Source organism: Rhinopithecus roxellana, chromosome 11 (genome assembly GCF_007565055.1).
Source record: "Rhinopithecus roxellana isolate Shanxi Qingling chromosome 11, ASM756505v1, whole genome shotgun sequence".
Taxonomy (NCBI): Eukaryota; Metazoa; Chordata; class Mammalia; order Primates; family Cercopithecidae; genus Rhinopithecus; species Rhinopithecus roxellana.
The window spans coordinates 72,848,125-72,874,324 of NC_044559.1; the positions used below are offsets into that span (position 1 = coordinate 72,848,125).

General features: G+C 46.2%; 2 protein-coding genes across 5 annotated transcripts in view; both read left to right on the plus strand.

The window, feature by feature from the left end:
• Positions 1-848: 848 nt before the first annotated feature.
• On the plus strand, positions 849-7,231 carry NDUFB8 (NADH:ubiquinone oxidoreductase subunit B8). Its single transcript, XM_010356098.2, has 5 exons — positions 849-1,000; positions 1,260-1,386; positions 3,691-3,790; positions 4,220-4,375; positions 7,043-7,231. Exons 1-5 carry the CDS (start codon positions 916-918, stop codon positions 7,133-7,135), a joined length of 561 nt encoding a protein of 186 aa, XP_010354400.1. The 5' UTR covers positions 849-915; the 3' UTR covers positions 7,136-7,231.
• A 4,009-nt stretch (positions 7,232-11,240) lies between these two features.
• The window catches only part of SEC31B (SEC31 homolog B, COPII coat complex component), a 35,322-nt gene continuing 20,362 nt past the window's right edge, over positions 11,241-26,200 (plus strand). The window contains exons 1-10 of one of the 4 annotated variants that reach the window (XM_030941449.1): positions 11,241-11,632; positions 11,979-12,293; positions 12,374-12,744; positions 15,072-15,195; positions 15,854-15,977; positions 22,590-22,785; positions 23,008-23,103; positions 24,052-24,195; positions 24,534-24,676; positions 25,982-26,081. In XM_030941449.1, coding sequence (XP_030797309.1) covers positions 15,117-15,195; positions 15,854-15,977; positions 22,590-22,785; positions 23,008-23,103; positions 24,052-24,195; positions 24,534-24,676; positions 25,982-26,081 — 882 coding nt within the window. In that variant the 5' untranslated portion in view covers positions 11,241-11,632; positions 11,979-12,293; positions 12,374-12,744; positions 15,072-15,116. Of the gene's footprint in view, positions 12,294-12,373; positions 12,745-14,669; positions 15,196-15,853; positions 15,978-17,530; positions 17,631-22,589; positions 22,795-23,007; positions 23,104-24,051; positions 24,196-24,533; positions 24,677-25,981; positions 26,082-26,200 lie in introns of those variants that run through there. The other 3 variants (XM_030941447.1, XM_030941448.1, XM_030941450.1) reach the window with 3 other exon arrangements.

Genomic DNA, 26,200 nt, shown 5'->3' on the forward strand with positions numbered 1-26,200 from the left:
GGTATGTAAATAATATATTAATAAAAATAAATTAGATCAACTCTGTTTCTTGACCTAAATCGGATCAGGGTTTGCTATTGGTTGAATGCAGATGTTGTCCAATTATTTTGAACATCAACTAATGATGCGCATTTACAAGACAGCAAGTTGCTGTGTAGTCCTTCCCAAAATTTATATATTAAATAGTATATATCAGGATTTGTTTACTTTTTATTTTTATAACTTTAAAAAAAAAAAAAGGGATGAGGTCTCACTATGTCACCCAGGCTGGTCTCAAACTCCTGGTCTCAGGCCATTTTCCAACCTAGACCTCCCAAAGTGTTGGGATTACAGATGTGAGCCACGGCTCCCAGCCTATATGCATTTTTATTGCTCTGATATATACTTGAGAATGTTTATAATAATAGGTTCTGTTACAAAACAGTGGTCACCTGAAAAGTGAAGATCAACCCATTTGGAGAACAGAACAAGCAAGACCAACAGGTGAATTTGAAGAATGATCATGTTTGGGGATGGGAGGAAGTGCCCGTGAAGGACAGGAAAGCAAGCAGCCAGAGAAGAGAGTCAGACAGGCTCATTTCACTAGTACAGCTCCTGCAGGAGGTGGTTAAGCTGTCTACCTGAGTTGCTCAGGTTCCGAGTTCCCATCATCCCTGGATGGGTCTAAGTCAGCTCAGGGAGAAAAAGGACACAACATTCTGAAATGTCAGAGACCTGCCTGGTTTTCTCTTCTTCCCGGTTATCCCTCCCAGCCTCTATCCAACCCTTGGCTTCCCAACTCCGTATTTAAACCCCGCCCGTGTTGAACCCTTCGACTTTTCTTCACTCCCGGCTTCCTCCGTCACGTTTGGCCCGGCTCAGCCGCCGTGATAGGTCTTTGCGCATGTGCAGAAGGGAAACGTGAAGAAGGTGAAGATGGCGGTGGCCAGGGCCGGGGTCCTGGGAGTTCAGTGGCTGCAAAGGGCATCCCGGAACGTGGTGCCGCTGGGCGCACGGACAGGTCTGCGAGAACGGGAGAGACCTCATTGTGGGAAGGGGGTGCCTGAGGTTTGGTGTATCGGGAGGTGGGGATCGTGGATGCCGCGGCGGCAGCCTCCGGGTAGGGAACAGAGGTGGTGTTGATATCCAGAAAATGGGGTGGAGGGTCGCGCTGATCCTGTGAAGTCCCGATCTCGGATCTCTGCAGCCCCTGTGACTTGAAGCCTTCGGAGCGGCCGGAGAGCGGGCTCGCTTCTGACCTGTTCTGTTCTGCGCTCTAGCCTCCCGCATGACCAAGGACATGTTTCCGGGGCCCTATCCTAGGACCCCAGAAGAACGGGCCGCCGCCGCCAAGAAATATAATATGCGTGTGGAAGACTACGAGCCTTACCCGGATGAGGGCATGGGGTGAGACAGAGAGGGTCTGCTCGCACCCAAGTAGTGATGGGAGAAGGCCGGCTGGGTTGGGTGGCTTGACTGTGACCCTTTCTCCCGAACCTTCTCGTGACCCCTCAGAGTCAATGGAGTGGGTGCTTTTCCCTGTGGAGGGAGGTGGGAGGGGGTGGGTGAGCAGCTGCAGCTGAGAGGACTTCAATTTTCTCCTTGGCTCAAGCTGTTTCCTCAAATGAGGAAGCCGAGGTTTTAATGGCTCCCTCGAGGACCCCCGAATAGCAGGAACCTTCCTTGGCTCTATCCAGAGCGTCGAGTTTCATTTAGATTGAGCATCTGCTGGGCTCAGGTGCTGTCATCCAGGCATGTGACCAGGCTGGAGCTGGACTCCTATCATGAGAACCTTATTTGTAAACGAGTACTGTATATTTGTGTGTATGTCTCTTTAAAAAAAAAAATTTTTTTTTCTGTTAGTGCTGTGGAAATCGTAGCAACTATTAAGCAGATTAAACAGCCAGCCCCCTTACTCCAGTTGATGTTATCCTATCCCTTCCACACTCTTCCGTATCTGTACCCACATAACATTCCAGTGGTAAATTATCTGAAGTGATTATCATCACCTTTATTTCCTGTCCTAACATCACTCTTTCAATCTTGGTTTCAGCAACTTCTATTCTTCTTACTCTACACTCATTTTCTGTAGCATATGCCTAGTTGTCATCATTTCCTGTTTTGTTTTTTATGTTGTGGACAAGAGCAGCCTTGTTCGAAGTCAGTGTCAGATGAACCTGGATTTGTTGGGGGAAAACCCAGCTTAGCAAGAGGTCTCACGAGGTGTTTGAGACATGGAGATGACTGCCAGCTGGATGGTCAAGAACACAGTTATTATGAGAAGAATGGTTTTCTAATTTGTACCCTTTTTGTTTTTATTCCAATTAGCTGGGTGACTTTGGATTCAGACTCTAAACTTTTTCATTTTCTGTCTAATGAAAATCAGAGTACAGTCATGTGTCATTTAACAACAGGGATACATTCTGAGAAATGTGTTGTTAGGTGATCTCCTCATTGTATGAACATCAGAGAGTGTACTTACAGAAACCTAGATGGTATAGCCTGCTACACACCACAGCTTTATGGTATGGCCTATTGCTCTTAGGCCACAAACCTGTACAGCATGTTGTTGTACTAAATACTGTGGGCAGTTGTAACACAATGGTATTTGTGTATCTAAACATAGAAAAGGGGCATAAAAATATGCTATACAAGATAAAAAATGGGCCGGGCACAGTGACTCACACCTGTAATCCCAGCACTCTGGGAGGCCAAGGCAGGCGGATCGCGAGATCAGGAGATCAAGACCAGCCTGGCCAACATGGCGAAACCCTGTCTTTACTAAAAATACAAAAATTAGCTGGGCATGGTGGTGGGCACCTGTAATCCCAGCTACTTGGGAGGCTGAGGCAGGAGAATTGCTTGAACCCGGTAGGTGGAGGTTGCAGTGAGCTGAGATTGTGCCATTGTACTCCAGCCTGGGCGACAAGAGCAAGACTCCATCTCAAAAAAGAAAAGAAGATAAAAAATGGTACACATTTATAGGGCAGCTTTATTATAAATTTACAGGACCCCCTTTGTATATGTGGTCCGTCATTGACCGAAATGTTATGTGGCAGGTGACTGTAATTGATTGCTAAATTCCCTTTCATCTATAATACTACATGATTGTGTGACTTTTTTTCTTTTTATTGAAAGAAGTTTGGGGAAGCTGGTTTTTTGTTTTGTTTTGTTTTGTTTTTTTGAGAGAGTTTCACTCTTGTTGCCTAGGCTAGAGGGCAGTGGCACGATCTCAGCTCACTGCAACCTCCACCTCTCGGGTTCAAGTGATTCTCCTGCCTCAGCCTCCTGAGTAGCTGAGATTATGGGCATCTGCCACCATACCCAGCTAATTTTTGTATTTTTAGTAAAGATGAGGTTTTGCCATGTTGACCAGTCTGGTCTTGAATTCCTGACCTTAGGTGATCTGCCCACCTCGGCCTCCCAAAGTGCTGGGATTACAGGCATGAGCCACCACACCTGGCCCTGGGAAAGCTTATATACATTAAAATATTTCAGAGTTTGCCATGAACTTTTAAATACAATTTGGACTTCTATGGTTAGTTCTGTGCTTAGTGACTAGAACTCGAGCTCTTGCCTTGAGATTTAGTTCCTTTGTCCTTAGGTGAGGCAGTTATCTCTGTCACTTGGTTTCTCATCTATAAGATGAGGAGACTCTGAATTGTCTGAGGCTGCTCACAGCCCCTTCCAGAAGTTCCTGCTGTCTCTCAGGTATGGCGACTACCCGAAGCTCCCTGACCGTTCACAGCATGAGAGGGATCCATGGTATAGCTGGGACCAGCCGGACCTGAGGTTGAACTGGGGTGAACCGGTGAGAGAACCATATCTCATTTGACCTTCCTTCTCCCTTTGTCTTCTTGGAGATTCTTTAGCTCAGATGGCACTTCTTTGACCAAGTAACACTAAACTTTTCTGCTCAAGGAAGCAAGGTTCAGTGATGTGAGATCGGAGGTTGCATGTGGCACACTGAATGGGACATCTGGGAATCATGAAACTCTGTACTGTGAAAGTTGTGCACTTCCATGATTGAGCTGTCCCTATTCAGCAGAACCTAGAAGAACCTAGACAGAGGCCAGCATCCAATCCTATAGGGCAGTGTCCTCAGACCTGGTTCTCAGCATGTTGCCCCAGGGCAGTAGAATGCTTCTGTCTAACCTTGTATCAGGCTCTGATCACTGGGGACTTGCCTGCATTTTGCAGGAAGAGTAGTATGTGACAGCTATTTGTCTTTCTGTCTCAGATGCACTGGCACCTAGACATGTACACCAGGAACCGTGTGGATACATCCCCCACACCTGTTTCTTGGAATGTCATGTGTATGCAGCTCTTCGGTTTCCTGGCTTTCATGACATTCATGTTCTGGGTGGGGGACGTGTACCCTGTCTACCAGCCTGTGGTGAGTATCCGAGAAGTCCTCCCTTAGGCATGTTTGCTTATCCCCATTTCCTGAGGGAGTGAAGTCTCTGGGGTAGGAATCCAACCAATACCAAGCTTGGCTTCGTGGAGTCTGAGGAGATAGGAAGATAGGAGGGCCTTGACCCATTGGCCTGCCACAAGTACCAGAGCACTTCTCCACCCCTACTTCTTGGACTAGTCTCAGTGAGTAGATACACTTGAAGACTAGATGAGCAATGAGTGTGTGGAAACCAGCTAGTCTCCAGAGTTGCCATTTGGGGATTATATTTATCAACAGTATTTCATTAAGTGATCTTACAGTAGAGTTAAGGAATCTTGAGCTAAAATCTTACCCTTTGTTGGACATGTGCAGAGCACTTCCTGTAGTATACTGGAAGCAATTAAGTGTCTACTACAGGCATAGACTTACATTTTGGAGAATGTAAAGGATGTAGAAAATGAATTATCTAGCTTTAAGGAAGTTTAGTTAAGAAAATTTAGGGCCGGGCGCGGTGGCTCAAGCCTGTAATCCCAGCACTGTGGGAGGCCGAGACAGGCGGATCATGAGGTCAGGAGATCGAGACCATCCTGGCTAACACAGTGAAACCCCGTCTCTACTAAAAAAATACAAAAAACTAGCCGGGCGTAGTGGCGGGCACCTGTAGTCCCAGCTACTCGGGAGGCTGAGGCAGGAGAATGGCGTGAACCCGGGAGACAGAGCTTGCAGTGAGCTGAGATCTGGCCACTGCACTCCAGCCTGGGCGACAGAGCGAGACTCCGTCTCAAAAAAAAAAAAAAGAAAAAGAAAATTTAGATAAGTTACATGAGCAACATTTGAACAGGTATGTGGGAATTCTGTACAATTCATGTGTATATATGTGTATAGTGAATGTATGTGATAGTATATGAGTTACTGTCAAGGAGAAGGGCTACCTAGATGCTAACACACACACACACACAGACACACACACACACAAAGGCTTTGGGTGGTGGAAAGTTGGAGAAAACATTTAGGGCAAGAGAAAACAATGAAGGAGGCCAGGCATGGTGACTTGTGCATGTAATCTCAGCACATTGGGAGGCTGAAGCAGGCAGATTGCTTGAGCTCAGGAGTTCAAGACCAGCCTGGGCAACATGGTGAAACCCTGTCTCTACAAAATGTACCAAAAAATTAGCCAGGCATGGTGGTGCACGCCTGTAATCCCAGCTACTTGGGAGGCTGGGGCACAGGAATCCTTTGAACTTGGGAGGCGGAGGTTGCAGTAAGCTGAAATCACACTACTGCCCTCCAGCCTGGGCAAGAGAGAAAGACTGTCTCAAAAAAAAGAAAAAGAAAACAATGAAGGAAAAGGAGGGTGAGTGAGTTAGCTAGAATAGAATAGATGTATAAAATGGTTCCTAAATAACCAGCTGCATTGGTTTCCTGGAGACTTGCTAAAAATCCAGATTCCCAGGCCCTGCTTCTTGGTGGTCCTAATTCAGTAGCATCGCAGTAGGGTTCTAAAAGCCATATTTTTAATAAGCTCCCAGGTAATTCTGATGTGCACCTAGATTTGGAAATCACTGTGTTAAAAAGTATTGTGAGGTAAGTTGATCAGTTAGGTTGGGCAGCTTTTATGTCATTGCTAAGGGATTTGGACTTGATGGTGTAATAAAGTATTAATTCAATAAATATTTATTGAGCCTCTACTATGTACCAGGTGCAGACTGTGCTAGCGGTTGGGGATACAGTGATGACTTGGTCTGCCTTTAGGTGGTAGGGAACCATTTTGGGTTTTCGAACAGAAGAGTGACATAATGAATGCTGAGTTCTTAGGATGATTAATCTGGGAGTAGTCTCCAGGATGTATTGGAAGGAGAGAAACTGAAAGCAGGGAGGCTGCTGTGTTTGTAGTTGGCTGCCCAGTGCTACCTCTGCAGAGACAATCAGTGTCCTGAAGGTAGCTGGTATGTCTGTGTGCACTGACACAAGCCTTCCTACCAAGCCCCAGGGGCTCCATGCTGGAGAATGCACGTAGGGCTAGGGTGAGCACTAACTTCACTTCAGGAGAGCAAGAAACACAGTGTGGCTCTTCCATTTTTCAGTTCTGTAAGCATATCACCCTTTTCTCCTCCCCTTGAGCTGTGTTCTTTGACAGCTGTTTGTTGGTAAAGCCAGCAGCCCCTAAAGCACGTCCCAGCCTTGTCTCCTCTGTGCTTTCCCCCACCACTGCTCCTGCACGCCTCATTTGCTGGGCCACTTTAGTGGTGGGACCATTAGAGGCTGAGTGACTTAAAGGAGATTGAGTCTGTCTCGACCCCGAGAGAGAGTGGGATGGATGGATGCATCGTCTCATTTAGAAACCGTTGCCTCTGACTCTGACACTCTCTCTCTTTTCTATTTCTTTACTTCCCTCCCTCTCTTCCTCCCTTCCCCTCCTTTCCCTATTCCCTTCCCTCCCCCTTTCTCCTTCTCCCTCAGTGTAGGCACCACTTCTCTTACAATTTAGGCTTTCTCTCTGCCTTGGGCTGAGTGAGGAAGAGGATTGCTGTTCCTGCCGTCCTAGCCCAGCTGGGTCTGACCAGAGGCTACTGCGTACCCATTTACCATGCATGATTGTTAACTCAGTGGGGTGTAGCCGGGTATTGACTGAATGTATGTTCTTGCTGACCTGTGTTTTTTCCTTAGGGACCAAAGCAGTATCCTTACAATAATCTGTACCTGGAACAAGGCGGCGATCCCTCCAAAGAACCTGAGCCGGTGGTTCACTATGAGATCTGAGGAGGCTTCGTGGGCTTTTGTGTCCTCTTAACTAGGACTCCCTTGTTCCTAGAAATTTAATCTTAATGAAATCCCTAATAAAACTCAGTGCTGTAGTATTTGTGCCTCATTTTCCCAGGAATAGTCACTGCCCTGAGGAACCTCATCCTTTTCCCTTTTTTTCTGCTTGATGTCTGCCCTCTTCCCTGTTTTCTTATTCTGAAATTTAAAGGATAGGAGGGTGGGGTGGATGGGGGCTTAGGCACAAAATATTAATTTGTTAATTTCACTTGGGTTGTGAAGGTACTTAAGGGTTTTAGCCATGTGGAGGTGTTAAGGTTCGCTCCTTTTCCCATTTATAGGGTCAAGGAAGAAATGTTCCTAACTTCCCAAGTTGAAACAAGATTTATTTCCCATAAAAAACCTTTCTAGTCTAGGTCTGGTAGCTCATGCCTATTATCCCAACACTTTGGGAGGCTGAGGCGGAAGGATTGCTTGAAGCTCAGGACTTTGAGATTAGCCTGGGCAACATGACGAGACCCCATCTCTGCAAAAAAAAATTTTCAAAAAATTCGCTGGGCACAGCAGTGTGTGCCTGTGGTCCCAGCTGTGCAGGAGGATGAGGTAGGAGGATCATTTGAGCCCAGGAGGGTGCAGTGAGCCATATTTGCAACACTGCTCCAGCCTGGGCAACAGAGCAAGACCCTGTCTCGAAAAAAACCTTGGCATGGCGTGGTGGCTCAGCCTGTAATCCCAGCACTTTGGGAGTCCGAGGCGGGTGAAACACTTGAGGCCAGGAGTTGAAGACCAGCCTGACTAACATAGCAAAACCCCATCTCTACTAAGAATACAAAACACTAGCTGAGCTTGGTGGTGCATGCTTGTAATCCCAGCTACTCCAGAGGCTGAGGCAGGAGAATCGCTTGAACCCAGGAAGTGGAGGTTGTGGTGAGATGGTGCCACTGCACTCCAGCCTGGGCGGCAGAGCCAGTTAAAAAAAAAAATCTTAATAATAGTGGTTAGTTGGAAAAAATTGTGCTCTCACATGTTTCAAGTGTATTACAGGACTGATAAGTGTTTTTGTCCTGTCTGCCTAAGGCTGTGACTGCCTCTGATCTTATTTCCGTTTTAAGAAGAATATTCCTTATTCCAAAGCAGCTTCAGAATCATAGCTTCTTAATAAGTTGACATTACCTGTGTTTATGAATTAGAGGACAGTCAGTAAGTTACTACTGAACATGTTCACAGCTTTGATTACTTTTAATGACTCATCCATACTCCTATAACAGCCTTAGAGAAAAACTGTGTTTTTCAGAGTCTATCTCATTCATCTGTTTTTTGTGTTATTTAGAGATAGGATCTTCTTCCATTCCCCAGGTTGAAGTGCAGTAGCACAATCATAGCTCCCTGTAACCTCAAACCCCTGGGCTTAAGGGATCCTCCTTGCTCAGCCTCCCTAGTAGCTAGGATTACTGGTACGTATGACTCCTAAGTTTCTTATTTTTTGTTGAGATGGGATTTTGCTATGTTTCCCAGGCTGGCTCAAACTCCTGGCCTCAAGCAGTCCTCCTGCCTCACCTTCCTAAAGCACTGGGAATACAGGCAGGAATCTCTGTACCCAGCCCTCATGCATCCATTTTTAAGTGAACCAACCCGTATTCCTTTGGGGACATTTTCTTAAGTTACAGTATATGCCAGAAAACCTGTCCCATAAAAAAGCATGCATTTAATGTGACCAAAAGAAGCAAGTTCATTCAAATTAGATGTGGAGTCCTAGCTGTGCAGGCAGTGAGAGACCTTTTGTGAGGTCAGGGAATGGATACTTGTGGAATGCTATTCTTTAAAGGTCCCCACTGGCTTTGTATGTGTCTCCATTCTCTATAGCATTTGATAATCATTTCCTTAACAAACACCTGTGTGTCTAATATATATCAAACACTGATAAGCCCTGGAGATATAAAACTGAGCAAGACAAAGTAATCGCCTTCAAATATTACATAGGAGACCAGCAGTTATAATACAAAGCAAAAATAATTCTTTATCATTATTACTATTGAGACAGGGTCTCACTCTGTTGCCCAGGCTGCAGTGTAGTGGTGTGATTACAGCTCACTGCAGCCTCTACCTCCCAGGCCCAAGCGGTCCTCTCATTGTAGCCTCCCAAGCAGCTGGGACCACAGGCATGCACCACCACACTTGGCTAATTTTTGTATTTTTTTGTAGAGACAGGGTTTCACCATGTTGCCCAGGCTGGTCTTAAACTTCTGGGCTCAAGCAATCCACCTGCCTTGGCCTCCCAAAGTGTTGGGATTATGGGTGTGGACCACTATGCCAAGCTAAAAATAATTTTTTTTTTTTTTTTTGAGACATGGTCTCACTCTGTCACCCAGGCTGGAGTGCAGTGGCATGATCTTAGCTCACTGCAACCTCTGCCTCCCAGGTTCAAGTGATTCTTGTGCCTCAGCCTCCCAAATAGCTGGGATTACAGGTGCACGCCACCATGCCCAGCTAATTTTTTTTTGTATTTTTTGGTAGCGACGTAGTTTGACCATATTGGCCAGGCTGGTCTTGAACTCCTGACCTCAGATGATCTGCCCACCTCAGCCTCCCAAAGTGTTAGGATTACAGGCATGAGCCACCGCTCCCAGCAAGAATTCTTAAGAGGTGTGAGTTGAGAAAGTGCACTTTTAATTTTGTTTAATCATGTCCCAGCACTTTGGGAGACCAAGGTGGGCATATCACCTAAGGTCAGGAGTTTGAGACCAGTCTGGTCAACATGGTGAAACTCCGTCGCTACCAAAAATATAAAAATTAGCCAGGCATGGTGGTGCTCGCCTGTAGTCCCAGCTACTTGGGAGGCTGAGGCATGAGAATAGCTTGAACCCGGGAGGCAGAGTTTGCAGTGAGCTGAGATCGTGCCACTGTGCCTCAACCTGGGTGACAGAGACTCCATCTCCAAAAAAAAAGTTCTGTAAGCAGCTTTAGATCTTAGAAACTTCTGCTTAATGCATGAATTATCTGCATTCCTGCCCGATACACCTCCAAAGATTGGGGCCAGTTATCACGATGGGGCCCAACTCGTGACACAACTCCAGTTCCCTTTCATGTGGATTTGGCAATTTTGAAGTAGGAATACTCCTAAAGCTTAAGCTTCTGGTTCAAATTTCTTCAGGAGTATTCCATCAGCAACTCTTCTGCCTCCTCCTCTTAGGTTTAGTTTTCAACCCTGTTTACTTTTCTTCGGGCTTCATTCCCTGTTGTGCCAGCTAAGAAGTTCAGGAAATACTTGAGTACTTGGTAGGAAGCATGGGCTAGGCACAGATAATGTACTGAATTACCTTGTGTCTGACTTCAAAATTGCCAAATCCACATGAAAGGGAACTGGAGTTGTGTCACGAGTTGGGCCCCATCGTGATAACTGGCCCCAATCTTTGGAGGTGTATCGAGCAGGAATGCAGATAATTCATGCATTAAGCAGAAGTTTCTAAGATCTAAAGCTGCTTACAGAACTTTTTTTTTGGAGATGGAGTCTCTGTCACCCAGGTTGAGGCACAGTGGCACGATCTCAGCTCACTGCAAACTCTGCCTCCCGGGTTCAAGCTATTCTCATGCCTCAGCCTCCCAAGTAGCTGGGACTACAGGCGAGCACCACCATGCCTGGCTAATTTTTATATTTTTGGTAGCGACGGAGTTTCACCATGTTGACCAGACTGGTCTCAAACTCCTGACCTTAGGTGATATGCCCACCTTGGCCTCCCAAAGTGCTGGGATTACAGGTGTGAGAACATTTTTATTTGGAAGCGGCACAATTTCTTCAACATAAGAAATACATGATTGGCTGGGTGTGGTGGTTCACGCCTGTAATCCCAGCACTTGGGGAGGCCGAGGTGGGTGTATCACAAGGTCAGGAGATCGAGACCATCCTGGCTAACACGGTGAAACCCCGTCTCTACTAAAAATACAAAAAATTAGCCAGGCGTTATGGTGTGCGCCTGTAGTCCCAGCTACTCGGGAGTCTGAGGTAGGAGAATCACTTGAACCTGGGAGGCGGAGGTTGGAGTGAGCCGAGATCGTGCCACTGCACTCCAGCCAGGGCTATAGAGTGATAATCTGTCTCAAATAAATAAATAAATAAAAATTTTTAAAAAATTTAAAAAGATCTTTTCACGGCCCCCTCGTCACCTGAAGTTCTCTAGCTCTATTAAAAGACCGCCATAGTTTTTGTAGTCTCCCAGGCTCTAAAGACTTTATCAGCCAGGAAAGCCTGTCCAGCTTTCCTTTACAATCATCACTACTATGTTAATCCAGGCTTTCATCACCTAGTACGTGGATTGTTCTATTAGTTTCCTAATTTGAGTCCCTGCCTCCAGCTCTGCTCTCTCTAAGGGGTTCCATATTGCTAGCCTCAAAACATAATCTTTATCTTATTGCATCCCTCCCTGTAATTTTCAGTAACTCTGATCTGCAGAATTGAATTGGAACACCACAATCCGCATCCAATCCCCGCCTGCATTCACGGTATGGAAAATTCCAGGGTGCCTATTAGCCGGTTTGGCGTCTTCCTCCTTGCTGGAGTATCACCTGTGTTCTTGCAGCTCCAGAGGATAACACCCCTCCTATGTTCCTGAAATATTTCAGGAAGCCCCTGGCCCTGTAGTCTCACCCTCCACTCACAGCCCTTAATTCAACCAAATTTTTGGGCCAGTTTCTGCTGGGTTGCAGTGCAACACCCACTGCCATTTACAGCCTCGATTGCTTTTTACGTTTTCAACTAAATGGGATTCCACTGAGGGCTCCTGGGGCTAGGGTCGGGTCTTGTCCCCCTTCAATACATAGATAATGAGTGAGTATTTTCCGTTTTCAGAGACTGGCCCTGGAGCCTGGCTCAAACTGAATAGACCAGAACTTACTGGTCCAGATCTGACCCACTGCGTAATCACAGGGTAGGAGAGGGAGGTCCGGTTAAAACCTATAATCTTGTTTGTAAACGTTCTCCGTGGGTCTGTCTGGGTCTCGGGCTCGGCGCCCCCGGAGAGTGTTTGCGCGGTACCCTGCCGGGTCCGCGCCGCTTTTGGCCCTCCGCAGCCGCCGTCCACAGCGCCCGGCTCCCCGCGAGAGCGCTGCCAGAGGACCGGCTCCGACCGTCGCGGTTGACCCTTGCCCGGGGTCCGACGCACAGGTTGGTTCGCCCTGCTGGTCTGGGGTCCCTGGGAGCAGAGATTGCGCTGGGGACCCGGAGCACTGTTCCTTTCTCAGCAGAGCGCCGAGAGGAGCCCGCTTGCTGCGGAGACTCCCGGCCCGCGCCAGCCCTGCCCGCGGGTCCGGGCCCCGGGGGCCTCCACTACGCCTACCTTTGAATTAGATCCGGCTCTATTGTCCCTGCCGCACGGGGGCCCCCAGCCTGACGAGGGTCTCGCTGTTCAGCGCTGCCTCGCGCCTTCCCATCCGCCTTGGTCCTGACCTGGACCGGCCGAGCCTGCCCGGTGTCGCTGCGTTTGGGCTAGGCGGGAAGGCCTGTCATTGCTGACCCTGGCGCGCCGCTCTTCGGCTACTGCGGGAAAGAAGCTGTGCTGATCGTCCTCCCTAAGGACTGGGCTGCCAAGGGTAGCTGGTGCCCTCCTGGCCGGCAGGTCTGTCCAGCATTTCATTGGTCATCTCCGCCTCACGCCCCCATGGCCAATCTGACCCCAGTAGGGGCCCTTTTTTGTGAATAGATGCCTCTGAACAATATGAACTAAGAGCCCATTTTTCCCAGTTCCTAGACTGTCCGCGATTAAAACACTTTCTAGAGTTTAGCTGCGACTAGCACAATGGTTAGAAATACGGGCTCTTGATGCTGATGGGGGTTCACATCCCGACCTAGCCAGTTGTCGTCTCTGGAAAATGGGGTAATCTGAGTACTTACCTAATAGGACCACTGAGAGAATTAAATGAGATATGCACAGCTGCTTATCGCAGCTCCTATTTTTGTTATTAGGGGATCTTTTCCCAGAAACATTAAGATGGCTGTGACCAGCAGGTGGCACTGGTGACTTAGAGTGTTGAGCTGGTCACAGGATATCTGATAGTAGCCACAAGTGTTTAAAAGTCCCTTGGAAATCTTGGCGTAATGGGCAGGCTTAAACTTTCTTCACGCTGGAAAGTACGTTAGAGATTTAGTAATACTATCTCCTGTTTTTGTAGGTGAGACTGATCTGACTGTAGCTTACTCAAGCAGGTCACAGTAGGCCCAAGCTTTCTCCTCAAGTTCAGTGTATTTTTTAAAAATCCTTTCTACCTCTTTGCTAGCCTGTTGGGATAGGACCTTGAATATACAATGGAATTAGATCAGAAATCACAGAGTTAAAATGGATGTCCACATTCGATCTTTTACCATGTGCCAGATGTTCGTTTGGAAACTAGTTACAACATGGTGAACAAAAGTGACACAGTGCCAGGTCTCGTGGAGCTTGTGTATTAGTGGAAGAGACCGACAATGTCAATGTAAATAAATATGTCATTATAAATTGCTAGGAAGAAAAAAATTGAGACTTTTTGTGATTGGATAGTTCACTTATTTGGGGAAGTGAGAAGCTGAGCCCAGAAAGATATGATAAGGAGCCAGTCATGTGGAAAGTGAAGGGAAGAGCATTCAGAGTATACGGAACAGCATTTGCAAAGGCTCTAAGGAAGGAAAATGTCAGGAAATTAAAGGCTAGTATGGCTCAAGCACAATTAATAAGGAGAAAAGTATCAAAAGATGAAGTGGAAGTGGTAGGCTGGAGCCTTTGGGCAGGGCTCAAAGAAATTTGAATTTTATTCTGTGTGTGATAGAAATTGTTGAAAGATTTTAAGCATGGAATGCCAAAATCCTATGTTTTATTTTAGAAGTTCACTCCTGCTGCTGTGTAAAGAACAAATTGTGTAATGGCTTGAGTAGAAAGGGAGATAGCTAGTTGGGAGACTGTTGCAGTACTCCAGGTGAGAGATGATATCAAAAAGGCTGTTGGCAGCGAAAATAGAGAAAAGTAGACAGATTAAGATATACTTTGGAGGTAAAATCAGGGAGACTAAATGATGGATTAGAAGAGAATGAGGGAGAAGGAGGGATCAAGAGGGATTTTCAGGCTTCTGGGTTGAGCAATTGGGTGGATAGCGGAACCATTTACCAAGATGAAGAAAACTGGAGGAAGAACAGAAGAGATTGTGACTTTGCTTCTTTCTGAAAAAACAAATTAAAAAACCCAGAAGAGATGGTAGAATAGAGAATTCCATTTTAGATAGACTAAAATGGGAGTTCCCCGCCCCCATTAGGTATCTACTATATCCAAGTGAAATATTTGATTAGAAATTGCATATAAGCGGCTGATCACTTGAGGTCAGAAGTTCGAGACCAGCCTGGCCACCATGGTAAAACCATGTCTCTACTAAAAATACAAAAATTAGCCAGGCATAGTGGCACATGCCTGTAATCCCAGCCACTTGGGAGGCTGAGGCAGGAGAATCACTTGAACCCGGGAGACAGAGGTTGCAGTGACCTGAGATCGTGGCACTGCACTCCAGCCTGGACAACAGAGCAAGACTCTGTCTAAAAAAAAAAAGAAGAAGAAGAAATTGCATGTAAGAACTTGGAGCTTGGAGGAGAGATTTGTGATAGTGATATAAATTTGGGGATCATCAGCATATGGATGCTACTTAAAGCCAAGGAAATGGACAAAAATCACTGAGAGATTGTCTGGTTTGATGGTTATCACCACTGGACCTATGGTAGCCATTGTGGTTGAGTATCTTTTGAGGTTTAAAGCATTATATTTCAGTAATTGGGTGAATAAACTATCTTTAGATCTGCAAGTGGTCATGTATTTGTCACTCTGTGTTGCCCTGAAATGTCCTATCTTGTGGTGTAGAAAGACAAACAAGAACTCTTGTCCACAGATGCTCCCTGGATCTGGCTAAGTTTGCTGGTTTCTATTTTCAGTGGGCTGAGGGCCATGTCAGTTTTCTGCCACCTACAGGATAGACCATGAAGCTGAAGGAACTTGAGCGGCCAGCTGTCCAGGCATGGAGCCCAGCCAGCCAATACCCTTTGTATCTGGCCACAGGTATGGTGACACTGTGGATTAGGATTCACTGGGAGTACCTAGGTTGAGGGGAAACTTAGTATCTAGAATTATTTATTTTGCATCAGAGAAAGCTCTCAGATCATAGAAAGATAGGGTGACTCACAGCATAAGCAATGGGATATTAGGTGTTTTGGGTACCTGAGGGCTGCCTAGGACTATGGCTCAAGGTTAGGTACATCATGTTTTCTTTTTTTTTTTTTTTTTTTTTGAGACAGAGTCTCACTCTGTCACCCAGGCTGGAGTGCAGTGGCGCGATCTTGGCTCACTGCAAACTCCACCTCCTGGGTTCACGCCATTCTCCTGCCTCAGCCTCTCAAGTTGCTGGGACTACAGGTGCCCGCTACCGCGCCCGGCTAATTTTTTTTGTATTTTTAGTAGAAACAGAGTTTCACCGTGTTAGCCAGGATGGTCTCAGTCTCCTGACCTTGTGATCCGCCCACCTCGGTGTCCCAAAGTGCTGGGATTACAGGTGTGAGCCACCGTGTCTGGCCAATGTTTTCTTGCTTTTGTGGAGTTACCTTTGAGAAAGGGTATACCCAGCCCTCTTCTATTCCTTCTCCTCTTCACTCCTTAACCCTCTTATACCTGAAATCCATGCATATATTGTTGCTTATACGCTGCCTTTTCTTGTGCCTAGGAACATCTGCCCAACAGCTAGATTCCTCCTTCAGCACAAATGGCACATTGGAAATATTTGAGGTTGATTTCAGGGACCCTTCTCTGGACTTGAAACACAAAGGAGTCCTTTCTGCCTCCAGCAGGTATTGTCTGACCCATGCAGGGTAGATCCTGACAAAGATACTGATGAAGAATCCTGGGAGCAGTGTGTGTTTCTCAGGGCTCCTGAGGAGCCAAGTGAGGGAAGAACGAGCTTTGCCAGGTTGGAGAGAAGTTAACTCTGGGCTTATTTTGCAAAAGGATTTAAAAAACAACCACCCCCACCTTTCTGGTCAGCAGCAATAGCAGTGTCAGGCCGAATGCATGTGATAGAGATGCCTCAGACAAGCCTGGACCCACGTGTACCTGGCCTGTCTTTGGACCCAGAGATATTGGGTCCTTCCTCCCTTGGCTCTTGTGAAGATAACAACTTACACAATATCACCCTCTCTGCCAACAAGGAAGAGAACGAATGATCCTCTCCTCATTGCTTTTAGACACTGATTGGTTCTCATGGATTTCATGGCTCTTGCAGGCTTCCAGTGCTAGGTACTATCATTCATTGAGCACATGTATACATGCCAGACCCTGTGCTAGGGGCTCTGTACATTGTATTTATTCCTCATAATAAGTGATAAGTACCATATTTCCATTTTACATAGAAGGGAACTGAAACTCTGAGAAGCTAGGATTTAAGTCAAGGCCTATTTGAGTCCAAAGCCTACCTTCTTTCCATTATTCTGCCCTTCTTCTAAAGATCTTATAAAGGTGGGGCTTACAGTCTGAAGCGATGGCCTCCAAATTTTTATATCATCAGAAAAAATGAATATTCATTATACTCAAGGTATATATTCAATATAAATGTATACATATATTACTATACTGTTTTTGTTTTTGTTTTTGTTTGGAACAGGATCTCACTCTGTCACCCAGGCTGGATTGCAGTGGCGCAATCAGGGCTCACTGCAACCTCCACCTCCTGGGCTCAAGCAATCCTCCCGCCTCAGCACCCTGAGTAGCTGGGACTGCAGGCATATGCCACCACACCCAGCTAATTTTTTATATTTTTAGAAGAGATGGGGTTTTGCCATGTTGCCCAGGCTGGTCTTGAACTCCTGAGCCCAAGCGATCAGCCCGCTCAGCCTCCCAAAGTGCTGGGACTATAGGTGTGAGCCACTGAGCCTGCTGGCTCTACTATTTTTCATTTATTTATTTTTTGAGACGGAGTCTCACTTTCTTGCCCAGTCTGGAGTGCAGTGGCGCAATCTCGGATCACTGCAACCTCTGTCTCCCAGGTTCAAGCGAATCTCCCGCCTCAGCCTCCTGAGTAGCTGGGACTGCAGGTGTGCGCCACCACACCTGGCTAATTTTTTTAATACTATCAATAAAGTGTCATTTCTATTAATTTTTTTTATATTCGAAGTTACTGGGTAGAAGGCAACATTCCATCTGATGATTGATGAACTACTTGTGCGTTTCTTGGTCCCGCTAAGAGATTAGTTAAAATATTTAGACAGAAGTACCCTCTTTCTTTTCGTAGTTTAACCTCATAAGGAAAAGTTAGTTGTTGTTTGCCCTTTCTTGAGCTCCTGCATCACTTTATGACAGCATCTCTTATTTTGCAGGGTTTTTTTTAAACATCTCTTTGTATTTCCAGTACCTGTGTCCTTTGAAGAGCAGGCACTTGAGGATTTACTGGTGATGATTAGATACTCTTAGGCCCTAACCAAGCATTTCAGAAGGGGCCCCTCAAAGGGGTGAGCTAATTCAAGATGTTTATATGCTGGAGCTTAAAAAAAGGGTTCAACCTGAGAGAGCTAATAGGAAAAGGAAAAAGGGTGAGGGGGCACTAGGCAAGGGTCCTAATCCTCAACAAGCAAAGCAACAGCTTCAGCATAGTAGTAGCTCCTTAGGGTCAAGGGTTCTTAAGAAAGAGGCAGTATAATCTTAGAAACTGAATTTTGAGATCCATGTGGGCAGAGATTTTAATGGTTTTTTGTTTTGTTTTGTTTTTTTCTGGAGACAGAGTTTTACTCTGTCACCCAGGCTGGAGTGCAGTGGCTCGATCTTGGCTCCCTGCAACCTCCACCTCCTGCGTTCAAGCAATTCTCCTGCCTCAGCCTCCCGAGTACCTGGGATTACAGGTGCGCACCACCATGCCCAGCTAATTTTTGTATTATTAGTAGAGATGGGGTTTCACCATGTTAGCCAGGCTGGTCTTGAACTCCTGACCTCAGGTGATCCAACCACCTCAGCCTCCCAAAGTGCTGGGATTACAGGCGTGAACCACCATGCCCAGCCGAGATTTTAATGTTTTACTCATTGGTCTATCTCCAGCACTTAGAGCAGTGCCTGGCATTATATTTAATAAATATTTGTGTTTAATAAATATTTGTTATACGAATGAGTGATATTATAAACTTTTGGGTTACCAGCCAGGTGCGGTGGCTCACACCTGTAATCCCAGCACTTTGGGAAGCTGAGATGGGCGGATTGCTTGAGGCCAGGAGTTCAAGACCAGCCTGGCCAACATGGTGAAACCCCCTCTCTACTAAAAATACAAAAATCAGCTGGGCGTGGTGGCGCACACCTGTAATCCCAGCTACTCGGGAGGCTGAGGCACCAGAATCGCTTGCATGTGGGAGTCAGAGGTTACAGTGAGCTGAGTACCACTGCACTCCAGCCTGGGCGACAGAGCAAGACCCTGCCTCAAAAAATAAAAGAAGAAGAAACTTCTGGGTTACCAGACAGCATTCAAATCCAGCACTTCAGTTACAGTTAGTCTTCAGTTAGTCTTAGTGTCTTATGAGTTTTTCAAGCTGTTAGTTTGAATTTGGGAGTCATGAACTTTACCTCATACTCCTGCTCCACTCTGTAAGGATTTGGGGCCAGTAACCAGAATAAATAGTACAGTTAACCCTATTGATAATATTTTATCTCTGCTTTCTTTTCCCACCTCTATAACTGTGTTGGAAGATTGAATCACATTCCCAAAGACCTAAATCCCAAAGGGATTACCTTTGACACAGCCCTGCTGGGGCCTTTCTGAAGAAATCATCTTAGACACCCCAGGATCTAAGACACCCACTTCATTCTGTTCCAGTCTAGGTTAGGTCACATGCTCAACAGTCAGTATCATAAACTATTGACCAGGATGAACAGGGAAGATAGAGGGCCGCTCATCCTTTGCTTTGTGTCTTCCTCTCTCTTTTTTTCTGTGTCTTCTTCTCTATGGTGTGGCATAAGGCACAGTTGTGTGGGGCTGTAGCATTGGCCGTAATGCTAATAGAGCTGTGTGACTTGGGCAAATCAAGTCAGTTATCTCAGGTTCCTTCTCTTATGTATAAAGAAGAGATTGTACAAGATGACTTCTAAGAAACTAGCTGAGATCTGAATTCAAGTTTCATGTTCAGTCTCTTATTCCCTTTTATTTTCTAGTAGTCTTCCTCCTTTTTCCATTTTTAAACCTCTTCCTGTATCTCTTTGTTATCAACTAAACATATACCTTTCAAAATCTTCCCCATTCTCTGGCTGCCCTTTTCTCCAAACCCATGCCTCAACCAAATTTGGATCCTGAAGATCCCCTTATCCTCAATCTATGATGCATCAGAGAAATATTATCTACCTAGAAATATTTGACTGAAAGAAAAATGTTCTGAAACACTGGTATGGGACAGCCTCAGTTATAAATAGACTGAAGAGAGTGCATGGATAAATGCCTCTGGATGCAATCAGAATCAATATGGATTAGCATGTGCAGTGAAGCAAACAGTGTTTGGTTTGTTAGATGAACTTCACTCAAAAAGAAAGTTTTCTGGGAGAATATCACACTGTTTTATATCATTGACTGAGGACATAGCTGCTGTGGGTAAATGAGGTGAGAGGCCAGTGTGTGGTCTGCTGTACCTTACCCTCTCTATACACTGAGTTTCTAGCTCTCTGGAGTGGCCCCCATAACCTCTGGAAGAACCATCGTCAAGTAACATGGAGAAAGTAGAGGATCTATCTTCTGTCATTCTACCTTTATCTCAATTCTAGCTACTTGGGGAACACTGTGTCCTCTCTTTGAGGGCCTTCTGTAAGGGACAATGTCAAGCAGGAAAAAAAATCATTTGTGTACTTCTCTCAGTTTTCCTGTTCTCAAGACTTGCTTTCTTTCTAGAGGCATTAAGATTGTAGAGCATGGGTTAGTTGTTGGAGAGACCTGAGTTTATATCCCAGCTCTGCTACTTGCTGTCCTCTTGGACACTTTATCTAACTTCTCTGAACTTTTTTTTTACACTGTAAATTGAGAATTCATAGTAGATGTGTAGTAGTTTGCTGTATAATAGGCATTCAGAGAAGTAGCTTGCCTCTCAAACAACCAATGCTCCATTCATTCTCCAGCTTGGAGTACTGCCTTAACCACTCTGTTTGACTTCTAGGGAGGCTTGAGTTTCCCACGTTATTTTGGCTTGAATGTGGACAAACTCTTTTCGCTTTAGTTCACTAACATGAAGCTGGGATTTTTTATTTTAAAGAAACTTAATAAGAAAATGAAAGAATCAAAACCGAAGGAATGAATAAATCATGGAAACAATTTATACAGCAGATATTTCTTTCTTTTTTTAAAAAAATAGACATAGGGTCTCGCTATATTGACCAGGCTAGCTTCCATCTCCTGGGCACAAGTGATCCTCCTGCCCCAGCCTCCTGAGTAGCTGGGATTATAGATGTGAGCCACTGTGCCCAGCTAGACCACCGTTTTGTTTTTTAACTTTTTGTTTTTAAAAAATCCAAACTTACCAGAAAGTTGCGGAATAGTATACACCCACCCATCTCTTGCTCCGTTTTCATTTGCAGAGTAGAGATGATGGACACTCCCTGAGCACCCTGAACCATCAAGTCGCCTTCCTCACGTAACTCCACCTAGGTGTCAAGCCCATTCGCCCAGGTTGCTCTCTATCACACCCTATTCAGGCGCCAACTTTACCCTCACTAGTGGGGTGTTTAACCACAGAAATGTGCTTTCCACATGCATACAGAAAGAAAATCATTTTGTCACACCCTGTGTGTGACAAACTGAAGTAACTGCCACTCTGAAGTAACTACCCTCTTCTCCAACCCTTTGGTGACTCCCCCTTGAGGTCTCAGGTGCCTTTTACTCTGCTCTGTATGTCATGTGTTCTGACCGTGCTGAGGTCGCTGCACCCTCTGTATCTCCATGTGGGTTTTTCACTGGACATACCCTCTGCTGGTTCCTGTGTGACCTACTGTGGGCTTCTCTAGCTACTCAGTTGACATGTCCTCTACCCCTGCTGAGCTCCAGTCCCTGGGTGACATGGCAGTCTCTTGAACCTATATGGAAAAACATCCTTCTGCTATATTAAGATCACTGCAACCTTAGAAAACAGCCTTTCTGGCAGTAGCCTCTTAGCTAGCATTGTGTCGGCTCTGCTGTTTTGCTTCAGATGCTGACCTGGTCTGAGCTGGTGCTCCACACTTTGCTTCTGACCAGTTGGCTCTGCTCCAGTGACTGGCCTAACAAGTTCCGCCTGTCACCCACTCAGTTGCTTTGCTGACTGTTCTCAGGGAATATTTCTTTGCAGTTGGAGATCTTGTGACCTCATTTGGCTTGATATCTGGCTTCTCCAAAGGGCTGTGGAAATGTCCCTAGCTAGCAGCTATGAAGTGAGAGACAGACCACCTATGAGGCTTCAGGGATTTCACATGCCTTCCGTAGGGGCTTTGCAGAGGACCCAAACTTTCTAGAAGGGGTCCAGGGATCCAAAGGGATCTTTTTCTCTGGGGCAAGACATTGGCATTATTTTGTTAGAACATCCTCAGAAAGCCAGAAAAGTATTTCCTGAATGGGAGTGTATCCTTTCATGCCTCTGTCTTCAGGGCTGGCCCTTTGCAGCCACATTGCCACTCCAGTAGGCCAGCCACATGGGAGAGGCATGGGGTGGGGAGGCCGTTGGGTCTTTTCTCATTTCCAGTTTGAGAGTGAATTGTTGGTCTAGGGAGCCTGCTTCTAATAGTTACGGAAGAGTTTGGATCTTTCTCTCAATAGGAGACAGTGTTTTATGATGTTAAGAGCTCAGGCTCTGGAATAAGATGGGCCTGACTTTGAACCTTGACCCTGCTACTTCCTAGCATTTATCCTAAAATGGGGATAAAATTACTAGCTCTGTGTACAGAAATTTTATAACTTTTTTGTGCTTCAGTTTTCTCAATTGAAAATGGAAATAATAGTAATACTTCATGAGGTTGTTAAATATTCAGTCAGCTAATACATCTAAAGTGCTTAAAACAGTATCTGATACATAGGAAGTATTCAATCAGTGTAAGTGGTTGCTATTATTACCTGACTATATGAGTTGTGAGGATTATGTGAAGTAATCTATTTGAAGTATATATCACAGGGCCTATATAACCCCAATGTTAACTTAAAAATGTACATATATATGTGTACATATATGTATATATTTACACCTCCACACAACTCAGAGGCAGTGGCTTTCTGGCTTCTAGTGTAACATAGATGAAACATTTTTTCAGAGAAAGGGCAGGACTGGGTGGAGGACACCTCCCTTCTGTCTGGGAAATGAAGGAGACAGGCAAGTTCCAGCTAGGGGTGGGGCTGCCTGCATAATGGCAGAAGCTGACAGATGCCCATCCTGTGCTTACTGACATGAACCTAAGTTTGTACTGATGCCAGTTCCTCCTCTTTATAGGTTTCACAAGCTGATCTGGGGGAGCTTTGGCAATGGGCTTCTGGAAAGCTCCGGGGTTATTGCAGGCGGCGGGGACAATGGCATGCTTATTCTATACAATGTGACCCACATCCTGTCTTCGGGGAAGGAGCCTGTGATTGCCCAGAAACAGAAGCACACGGGGGCTGTCAGAGCCCTCGACTTTAATCCTTTCCAGGTACTACAGGTACTACATTTCAGTTAGTCAAACATGTCCAAGCCAGGGAGCAACAGATCTGAGTGGAAGCATTCACTTGTGGCCTCTGGTCTGTAACTCTGATCCCTTTCCAGGCTGTTTCAGGGGAGGCTTTTGATAGCCCCAAATTTGGGCTTCTTTCCTCCTTTCTTGCTCTACTTCTTCCTAGGGCGGTGTGTCTCCAAACACCTTTTATTCATACAGGGCAACCTCCTGGCTTCAGGGGCCAGTGATTCTGAAGTCTTCATTTGGGATCTGAATAACTTGAATGTGCCAATGACCCTGGGATCCAAGTCACAGGTGAGCAGCACCCCCACCACCCAACCCTGGCTGCTGCTTAGAGTGTGCAGCTGATTTTCCTAGGTAAAGTCTTGTGTTCTGGAGCCAGTTGGAGCACACGAGATTTCAAGCTTTACCACTGGAGGGCAATAAAGCTCCATAGACTAACATGCTACCAGCCAGCTAAAAGCTAGGATGGCCGGTGGGTAGAGGGTGTATATGGGGTGGTTGATTTGTGCTCATTACTTGTTCTAGGAGTTTCTGGGAGGCAGGTGAAAGGTGGAGAGAGCAAAAGACACCACAAGAAGGGATGGGAGTGCTGTCAGCTTTCGCAGAGTTGGGTAGGGCATTGGGCCCAGCAAAGAGGGAGCAAGAGTAGGACCCCAGACATACCATTGTCCTTTTTATGGGGAGGGTCAGCTTTATTCTCCCTGTATGTGGCTCTCCCATGCAGTCGGGGGTCTGGTCTTGTGTCTTGGAGAGCCTGTCTGTCAATCTGTAACTGGACCCATCTTTTTGCTTCCTGGCCTTTTCTCTGTCTTGTGCTTACAGTATCGTGAGGTAAGTTGTTTCAATTTGATAACATCTTATGGTTTTTCTCTCGGCCTCACTCTCTCTGGTGGTCTTGGATATCTATGTTTTCCTCTCTCCCTCATCTTCCTCCTTCTCTACCGCTCTTTTTGTCCTAGACAAGAGGGCTGTTTTTTAAAATCTTGACTCTATCCTCTTAGTAAAACCTTGGGTAGGAGTAAAACTTAGATGTGCCTTCCATCCCTTCTGCTTCTACACTGATACCCTAAAGGATCCTCCCTGGAAAATTGAACTCCCAGCTTCCCAACACTGTCTTAGTTTGGGTAGCCCCATGTCTGTTCTTGGACTTGCTGTGGGTGGCTGGGAGCAGTGGAACAGCAGATGTCACTTTGTCCAGGGGGTGACAAGTTGTCATCTTTCTGACCCATCCTGCCTTAGCAGCCCCCAGAGGACATCAAGGCACTGTCTTGGAACCGGCAAGCCCAACACATTCTGTCTTCTGCTCACCCCAGTGGCAAGGCAGTTGTGTGGGATCTCAGGAAGAATGAACCTATCATCAAAGTCAGTGATCACAGCAACAGGGTGAGTAGTGGAGGCCAGAACACAGGCTTGGGCTCTGGCTTCTTTCTCCTGCCTAGCAGTTAGAGCTGCTCTGCCCCAGGCCAGAGTCGTGCTTTCAGCTGTCAGACATGTGGAGTCAGCCACTTAGCACATTTCCTATTGAGAGTGAAAACAGGGAGGCTAAACAGAACTGATCTGGAAGCTTCTACCATTCCTTACTTATTCCTGGCCATCACTCTCTGATGCCTGTGGTGTTCCCAGTCACAAAAGAGACACAAAACTTGCTCTCAGAGTGGTCCCATTTCAACTGGGCAAAAGAGTCAGGTTACAGCACCCATTGGGATATGCTTTGTTCGCAGATGCACTGCTCAGGCCTGGCCTGGCATCCTGACATAGCCACCCAGTTAGTGCTGTGCTCAGAGGATGATCGTCTTCCCGTGATTCAGCTGTGGGACTTGCGCTTTGCCTCCTCGCCCCTGAAGGTGCTGGAGAGCCACAGCAGGTAGCATCTCAAACGTCATCCATATCCTTGGGGGGGATGGTGGACATAACTGGCCTGGGTAGGAGGCAATATATCCCTCACTTTAGCTACTAAACATCCTTCCTGGCTTTAAAGGCATTCCGGTGAACATATAGTCACCCAATACTAACTCCAGCCCTAACTAAGAGGAGGCCCTTAGGCCCTGAGGTTATGGAGAGGAGGCTGAGATTCCATCTAAATTCCAAAGATGGAAATGGGGTCATGAGAAATACTGGAACCAGTGTTTAGTCTCCAGGCTCTGGTATGAGGCTAACGTCATTTCCTTAGGTGATGAGCTTTCCTCCTCCAGGATTTCTTCATAAAAACAACTTGACTCCTATCCTGTGAACAGGACTCCACAATCTGTTCTTTCTTTTCTTTTCTTTTTTTTTTGAGACAGAGTCTTGCTCTGTCCCCAAGGCTGGAGTGCAGTGGCGTGATCTCAGCTAACTGCAACCTCTGCTCACAGGTTCACGCCATTCTCCTGCCTCAGCCTCCCGAGTAGCTGGGACTACAGGCACCCGCCACCACACCCGGCTAATTTTTTTTGTATTTTTATTAGCGACGGGGTTTCACTCTGTTAGCCACAGTGGTCTCGAACTCCTGACCTTGTGATCCGGCCGCCTCGGCCTCCTGAAGTGCTGGGATTACAGGCGTGAGCCACCGCGCCCGGCCCCACCATCTGTGCTTTCTAACCAAAGGACCATGCTGCCTTTATATATCCTTGGGGACTTTTATTTTTTTAGACCAGTTCTTGCTCTATCACCCAGGCTGGTGTGCAGTGGCGTGATCAAGGCTTGCTGTGACCCCAATTTCCTGGGCTCAAGTGATCCTCCCCCCTCAGCCTCCCAAAGTGTTGGGATTACAGGCATGAGCCACTGTGCCTGGCCTCCTTGGGGACTTTTGATGGTTAGGTCTTTACTACCTCCTGGGCTAAAAGCACCCATAGGGATGAGTATTTGTGTGATTCATACTGGTTCATAATCTCTACTCTCTACTTAGTGAAAAGAAGCAGGCCATCCTGCAGTGATCTAAGAGAGGCAGAGTAGTGCAGTGCATAGTGCACAGGCTCTGAGGTTTGGTTTGCGTTCTGACTCTGTAACTGTTGGAAAGTTACTTAATTTTTCAAAACCTCATTTTCTTAATTTGTAAGATAATATCAGACCATGCATGTTATAGGGCATGGATGGTCTGATATGCCCTATAAAATGTATCAAAGACATATAAGGCACCCTACCCATAGTAGGCATTCAACAAATGCTAGTTCCTCTTTCCCTACCTTTTTAGGGGGATCTTGTCAGTGTCATGGAGCCAGGCTGATGCTGAACTGCTGCTCACTAGTGCTAAGGACAGCCAGATCTTGTGCTGGAACCTGGAGAGCAGTGAGGTAGGCTGGCCCTTCTGTGGGTATGCTGGGATGGGAGAGAGAGGGTAGAAGAATCTCAGCTGCAGCCATGTGTTTTGGGTGTCATGGACTGTCCCTAATGGTGTGTGTTCCCTAATATT

What these genes read in the sequence shown, in the direction of transcription:
- NDUFB8 (XM_010356098.2), top strand. Translation starts at nt 916, where the DNA reads ATGGCGGTGGCCAGGGCCGGGGTCCTGGGAGTTCAGTGGCTGCAAAGG. An exon ending in GGTTGAACTGGGGTGAACCG is followed by an intron (nt 3,791 to 4,219) that starts GTGAGAGAACCA and finishes TTTCTGTCTCAG; the next exon opens with ATGCACTGGCACCTAGACAT. An exon ending in ACCCTGTCTACCAGCCTGTG is followed by an intron (nt 4,376 to 7,042) that starts GTGAGTATCCGA and finishes TTTTTTCCTTAG; the next exon opens with GGACCAAAGCAGTATCCTTA.